The sequence below is a fragment of the Halyomorpha halys genome, unplaced genomic scaffold, assembly GCF_000696795.3.
Source record: "Halyomorpha halys isolate HHAL.00 unplaced genomic scaffold, Hhal_1.1 Scaffold146.1, whole genome shotgun sequence".
In the NCBI taxonomy this organism is placed as follows: Eukaryota; Metazoa; Arthropoda; class Insecta; order Hemiptera; family Pentatomidae; genus Halyomorpha; species Halyomorpha halys.
This window is the reverse complement of record NW_027110622.1, coordinates 520,613-528,546: the sequence shown is the minus strand read 5'-3', so window position 1 is coordinate 528,546 and position 7,934 is coordinate 520,613. Positions and strand designations below refer to the sequence as shown.

Here is a 7,934-nt window from a genome sequence, read left to right as displayed (position 1 = left end):
TACGCAGATATCGCCAGTGTTTTTATTTCACCATGGCAACCGTAACACCCCTTGTCTACGCAGATATCGCCAGTGTTTTTATTTCACCATGGCAAACGTAACACCCCTTGTCTACGCAGATATCGCCAATGTTTTTATTTCATCATGGTAACCGTAACAGTTCTGTAAATAATCAAATTAAATTAAATTTGAAAACAGTATAAATTAAAAACTAGTCAGAAGTCGAAAAACAGTAGGGGCGGGGAAGGGGTGCAAGAGAAAGGAGTTAAAGGGTGAAATTAAGGAAAAAAACTAAATCGAACTAGTATTAACGATTAAATAGCCAAGATAGTACCAGCTATCATTTATGTTACTATGGTTACCGTCTTATCACTGCATCTATATATTAATTGTTTAAAAGATTCAATAGCGTTCAATTAATGTATATACATCCTTCAATATAGCAATTTCGAAGCATTCCCGGGTTTGCTAGCATAAAATATATCTTTGATGCGCGGTCATAAGGGCTTAAGTCGAAAATATAAATTTTTCAGGAGAGCAAAAACAAACTTCAAACCATTATTTAAAATCTAATAATTGATATTTTTGTAATTGTTATTTTTATAAGACAATATAGTAGTAAGCCTATCTGAAGTATAAAGACCTTATTACCAACCGGTAGCTCTGATTTGATGCTATAATAAGACATAATCTCCAAATGCTCAAAAAGTGACTTAAGCCCTCATGACCGCGCATCAAAGATATATTTTATGCTAGCAAACCCGGAAATGCTGAAATTCATCATGAATTAATGCATGCTAATCATGAAATTAACACTACACAATATTTCTGAAAAAGACAAGGTGCTCGCTCTAGCAGAGTGCACTGGAATTAGAAGTTCTGTTGATTTCCCATAGATAGCACTGTCTCGGTTATTGATAGCGCTTTTATACCTAAAACCATAAAGAACAAATTTTAACTAACTAGTAATAATAATTACTATTTTTTCGGATATAACAACTTTTTAATGTTAATTGTACTCATTACATCCCGGATTCAGTGCTATATTAATCTGCTAAATTCTGTTACAGACAACTTCTCCGGTAGGATCACAATGAGAGGTCAGGAGGTGAGTAAGGATGGTGAAAGATTTATCCAGATATATAAGACGGATATAATCATCGAAACGACGAGGCTCTATCTCAGCTTCAGGCGTCCTCACCAGGAGACTATAAGTGAGTTAAATTATTTGATGAAATGACAATTTTTTTATTATATTGAACTACTTGATCTCCTTGGTTGTAAGAATGTCAACCGATCATTTCGTTCAAAGATACCCACCGTATTAATCTCGAGATGCAGTAATGCCATTAACTGAAGTATGGTTTAAACCATGTTTTTTCAAACTACTGAATTCAGGAGTCATATTGACTTTATTACAAAGTCCCAAAGGTTTCAACATACCTAGATCATCATAACAAGATATGATAACGGAAATGGGTAGAAAAATTCCAACTTAATTCTATGTAAATCTGGGCGACTTCCCAACTCCACTTTTTTGGTTTCAGTTTGTCTTTATTCTATTTTTACTTTCATTTACCTATATATGAAGTATATTGTTAGGGGAAATATTGCAATCGTGCAAAAAGTCCAATTCGAGTCCTCAAAATGGTTTATGTGTTGGATGTGTGGGAACAGCCTAAAACAAAAATTAACTGTTTTTAAGAATTCGTTCAACCGTGAGAGTGCTCGATTTTACTCATTTTTTCATGTTCACCAAATTGGCTCTGACCAAATTGATTAAACTCGAAATATCAATACACAATTAATTGTCTTTAATTAAATCTAGGTTCATCGAAATAGCTTGATGGGGCTTTAATGCTGAATTTTAAAAATCCTTTCTTCTAAAGCACCTTTAATTTTGTTTGTTGAAAACGTACCATGGAATAAATGGTTAAGAACAGATTTTGAATTTTAATAAACTGCTATATTCTTTTATTTATGCCATACTTTTTTATAATCATATCAATGTACGGTACTTATTTATTAATTATGCGTCATTTTTCTATCAATTATAACAAACACAGCAACCTCCCTTATCAGCTATTCCCTTAGAGGAAATAGTAAAATGGGGAACGTAACTAACCAAAATAATGAAACAAGTAGGCGGGGCTTACTAGCCAAGGTGTAAGGTGTAGTGGCCAACCACCGGCTGTATCTTCTGTCTTCTCTTACATTACAGTTTTTAAACCTTTGGCAAGAATTTCATCATATTTTCGAGACAATAATAAAGATTAAATCTGGCAAAGAAGACTAGCTTATTTTTACTTCAGTTTCCCCTGATTTTTTGTTTGTCAATACTATTTATGTTAACAAGTTTTTTTATTATTCTATTATTTTTATACAGAAAAATATTTTAAAATTCGTATTTTAAGCAACTTTAACCGGCTATACTCGACAATCTAATGATAAAAAAAAGGTTCCTGGTCTCTGAAACAATGTTTCAAAGGCGATTTTAGTATCGATGTAATTTTGGGTACTTGATCGACCATACTTGGAGGTTTTCGTATATAACTATTGATGAGACAATTTTTAATTAAACAACCATCTTAAAATTATTAAAAAAAATTAAATAAAAAAGCTGAAGAATATTTAAATTTTAAAATTGTTGAGGTTAAAATACTTCCAAAGATGAATATTATCTATTCTATATTTTTCTTCATTGTACAGCCTTATGGGGCAATTGTCTCATATCCATGCACCTTTACTATCCTAAAAATAATTTATTTTTATAGACAATTTTATTCCATGTGATATATGTGTATTTGCAATTCTTGTAATTGTCTTTACCCCATACTTGACATATTTTCAATTTCACTGTTGAAATCATGTCATCCAAATATCATAGTTGAAAATTGTTTTACACTGCATTATTTAATTAATTTTCCTTCACTATTGGAGCATTCATCTCTCTCTCTCTCTCTCTATAGCACAAACTAACGCTCTGTATTATTGGACATTACCTCTTTTGACCATATCAACATGTCCAGTATGCTGTTTTGTTACCTCCCTATTGATATGTCTAATTTTATCTAAAAGGAAAATTCAGAATTGAAATTATGTTCATTAAAGATTTTTAAGCAGTATTCACTGTTTATTACGTCAGTAAAGTTTAAAATTGTAATTGAACATATAAGATGTTCTTCTCTTTGGCCTGTTAAGAAATAGTTCAGAAAGTAAATTAATGTTTTTATGTCATTAACTGTACTTTTTCAGGCACAATACTGAATCGATTCATGAACGATAATTGGCAACAGATACTAAACGACATGAAGCCGGCCATATCCCAGAGCTTCGGGGCGAATATCCAACAAGTCGCCAACAAAGTATTCAGCAAAATACCCGCCAGGGTCATTGCACCTCCTTGAGGTAGGTAAAAATTAATAATTCAGGAAGTTAGTGCGTGAAAAAAAGTTTTTACGTCATTAACTTCCATCTTAGTGAAATAACCTGCCTCTACAGAGCTCTTCCGTTTTAAGAGAAAAAAAAAATTAATAAACAAAAAATAGACTTGTACATTTTGTAATTTATTATTTAGACAGTTATTTGGGAAAAAGTAGTCGTTTGTTCCAAAAACAGTCTTGTAAGATATGAAAGCTTTAAAAATGTAAAACCTCAATAGTTTAAGATAGAAATAAGGATTTATTTATTTATTCCTGTCTTAATAAAGGTATTTATTATTTTTAAAAAAACTGAATAAAATGTATTTTATTGATTTTTCTTTATCATTTAGAATACCCACCTCATTCTAAAAAAAAAATCTTTTTAGGAGGGGAGGAGGTTGGAGGAGGTAAGAAGAGGAAAAATCAGGAGACATGAAATTATTGAAAATTGGTACCAGTGAAGGTCTAGCTGAAGTATTTATTATGCTACAAGCCAACCCGGCAATACTTCACTATTGCTATATTAGAGGATATATATATTTTAGGTCAACTGTATAATTGTTAATACTTTATTTATAATGTATATATGTATATATTTTGGCAATTTTTTCTTGTTCTTTTAGACAACTTAATAATCTATCATATTCTCAAGTAAATACCACATGAAATATGTATAGTTTTTGAATAACAACCCCCATTGTGCTTCAATTTTAGTGCTGTATTGAAATCTTTCAGACAAATTAACCTGTCAAAGTGTGGTAAAATATAAAGTCATATTATTGAAAATGATATTTATAATAAATTCTATTTGATTAATATCTACTATATCTATACCTCACACCATAAACTACTTAAGATTACAACAATCATAACAAAGCCCACATATAACCTCCCAGCTTTGTGTGACAGTGTTGCCACTGCACAACCACTTATCAATCAATTAGTGTTGTTTGTACGTCTTTTCCATTATTCTAATTTATGTCGAGGTTTGGCGGAATTAGAAGCCAAGGACAAAAAAGATAAAATTGCAGGAAAATCCGATCCCTACTTAAGGTATACATTAATCTCAAAACAATTCTAGACATATCCAAATAATACCGAACCAACTATACCGAATATAACTTTTCTCGTATTTTTCAAAACATGCCGAAATCCTTTAAAATTAATAGATGAAATCAATTCTGACCAGCCAGAATAGATCACACAAAGCTCACTCACTCCTATTTTATTTTAAAAGAAACATCTCCGAACTGCCAACAACAATTAGACAATTAGCCATAGTTTCAAAGAAAACCCATATTTCACATCACACTTCAATAGCTTAGAGTTAAATCCGGATATTTCAAAATTCTCAGAGACGATAGCACAACAATAAAATTAGTATTTCAGTTTTAGTGTTCACAAATATAACAGCGAACAGAAAACAAAAAAAAAATAATAAAAAAATAAATGACAAACAAACGGCATTAATGACCAATGATGTTTGTAAGGGGCTGATAGTTTTTAAATGGAAAAATAAGAGAGATGAAGGCTGAACAATACCTTTAGAACTCAATATTATATTTGCTTAGTTACGACTTACGTTATTGACTTAGAACAATTATTTCAATCATAAAAAGGTCCTTGACAACTCAGTAATCACTAAGTTTATCGAGCCATTAAACGCAAAAAAAAACAAAACAAATATTACACCTTCCACAAACTCGAACAAATATTCACACTCAAGACTACAAAAATCACTTTAAGTAACCTTCTCGCCATCTCCTCTTCTCAGTGTTGCCCACGCAGTGTTGCCATCTCACAATGTTTTACGCCACTTAACAAAAACAAACAACTAGCCTTATGCATATTTAACTAAGCGAGGTTAGATTCACTATCAACGCATTGTTTCCCACTGTTGGAGTATTACTTGCAGGACAGTACATCTGTAACATGAAAACGGACTATAACATCAATAATCCAAATCGGTATCAGCATCAACATAGTTAAAATAATAATTAGAAAAATCCATACTATGGTTTATAGAGGAATATGATACTTTAATTGGATCCCTATACTGTTAGCGATGGTCAGTCAGAAATGATGGCAAAACCAGTGATGGGCATGCATTTTGTAATCGATCATACATTTGAAGTGAAGGTGTGACTGAGGAAGTGGTTGGGAGGCTGGGAGTCATTGTTCATATTCTTGCAGGAAAATGCCAAAATAATAGCAAATGTAGCCATTATTACGAATTGAAAGAGACATCTCATTCACAAGTGAGTACCAGTTGGACTGATAGAGTAGGGATCTTCATAAGTCAAGTCAGTCATGTCAGTTTGGCTTTTGAATGATGGTTATCATACCGAATTAGTTTAAACATTAAACAAAAAAAAAATAAAATAAAACATGCATTGTTATAATAGTTTTATATTATGTCCAGTTTTAATGAATGGTTTCTTTTATAAATTTCTTTAAAGTTAACTATAGGAAATATTTGTACTCAACGAGTACTACTGGTAAATAAATATTTATTAAAAAAAACTAAGTTTATATAAATTTATTGAAAATAACTGCTTTGTAAGAAAAGTTGCATAAAGAAATAAGGTTATTCATTTAGTTATACTAATTATACAGTACACGCACGAACATGAATCACCTGGATTGTGTCAACCAAAATCACGACATATTCTTAGTTATCATAGGTTAGAAACAGAATTTGACTGCAAAATTAGAACGTAATAATATTGTGCTTTAAAGGATGATCACGGAATGTCATACCGTGAGTACGTTCCTACCTGTGTTGAAACTCTGTTTGGTAAACCACCGACCAAGTTCAAAGCTCGCGCCATCATACCTGAATCGAAAACATTCAATCTGGAAACATTGGGCGGTGGGCACTTACCCAACGAAAGGTGTAAGTGCTGTGCTTGCGAAAACTATGATTCACCAAAGAGAATTCAAAATGTTCAAGAGGATTTTCCACGAAATGATAACCAATACAAGTGTATAATAGACTGTCCAGATTGTGGAAAACCGGTGAAGAAGAAAAAGCAAAATGTAAGATACAATGAGGATCCCACAGAAGCACGACAATTCAAAAATAGAACTCAAAGTAGGAGAGCTGCTAAGTATGAATGCTATTGTACTCCTCTTCGGTGTAACGACCTTGAGGAGTACAATAGCCCTGAAGAGAGAACTAGACCAAAACACAAAACAAATAAAAAAAAAAATTATTATTCGGAACCTTCAAGAAGCACTGGTACACCCGACCAATCTGGTTGTGAGCGTTTTTGCAGTGTATGTAAACTTTGGATAAGATCGAACTCCAATGAGAAACGAGATCAATATTCCAGTAAGAATTATGAAGACCGAGAGCTCGTCGAAGATCCTAAGACGAAAGGCAAGGTTCAACCCAAAGAGTATCGCTTTGTTGTAAAATCTTGTAAATTTTGTGGAAGTCGTCGTAATGGACCAAGTGAATTTGATAAAAATGGAGATGAGTTTTGTCAATCAATAAATAACATCAGTCAGTCTCAAGATATCTGTGATTTAGGAAGGAAAATTGAGGAATGCTCGCGAAGTGAGGATTTCTTCACAATCAAGGAACTGAATGAGCAGCTTGTCAGACCCAATGAAAAAGAAAGAGATTCGTGTGAAGAAATGTACGATATGTTTGCTGCAGAAATGACTGCCAGGGAAGGCTTTCCTGAAAAACCTAAAGGGGGAGAATTAATAAAACCTAATAGCCAAGAAAACTTCCAAACGGCCCTCTCCAACAAAGAACCAAGTTCGAACCCTGACTTCAAAAAGGCTCATTCTACTAGTGAGATAAGTAACATCGAAAAAGAATATGAAAACTCCGACAGGACTTTGGAAGAACACAAACAAAAATTAATGAATGAATTGAAAGACAATCAATCCGGGAAATCACCAACAAATACCAATTTCCGTAGTTGTAATTGTGAATATGCTCATAGGGATTGGAAAGTGGAAATGCAACAGAAAAAAGACCCCGACTTAATTGAAATTAGACTATTAAAGCAAAAATGCATTGAAGCTATGGCACAGCTTGAGCTGTTCAAGAGAGAAATAGCTGAAAGTAAGCAAGGCAAATGTCGTTGTGATATGGAGTTCACGATGTGTGTTATCGAAGATTGCAAAGACAGATGTGCACAGCTGGAAAAACAAGTGTTGTATCTCCAGCGCTGTATTAATAGTTACACTCGTTCCGTTCAAATACAGCCCATACATGGGGAACGAAATACTGGCCCCCGTCAAGCTATTGAAAAGCGAAGGCCACAAGAGGATAAAAAGAAGAGCGTACCAATAAGAGACTACAGTAGCAGTCGAAAACGAGATCAAAGTCGAGAGGTGATCAAGACGAGTGTCAAAGTGGTAAGTAAACAGAGGAGTACCTGTCCTCCAGATCGCCCGCGGAACTTCGGCTGCCAGCACATTAGGTGTTTTCCCGCGGACCAGATACAGTTCATACCTTCCTTCAAGGCCTGCCCTGATTACAAGAAAATGACC

At 33.4% G+C, this 7,934-nt stretch overlaps 1 protein-coding gene across 2 annotated transcripts in view; it reads left to right on the top strand.

Moving 5' to 3' along the window:
* Positions 1–4,189, top strand: part of LOC106678527 (protein takeout) — a 13,159-nt gene extending 8,970 nt beyond the window's left edge. The window contains exons 5-7 of one of the 2 annotated variants that reach the window (XM_014417080.3): positions 1,071–1,214; positions 3,256–3,408; positions 3,809–4,189. In XM_014417080.3, the coding sequence (XP_014272566.1) occupies positions 1,071–1,214; positions 3,256–3,407 (296 nt within the window). In that variant the 3' untranslated portion in view covers position 3,408; positions 3,809–4,189. Of the gene's footprint in view, positions 1–1,070; positions 1,215–3,255; positions 3,668–3,808 lie in introns of those variants that run through there. The other variant, XM_014417081.3, reaches the window with a different exon arrangement.
* Positions 4,190–7,934: the final 3,745 nt, after the last annotated feature.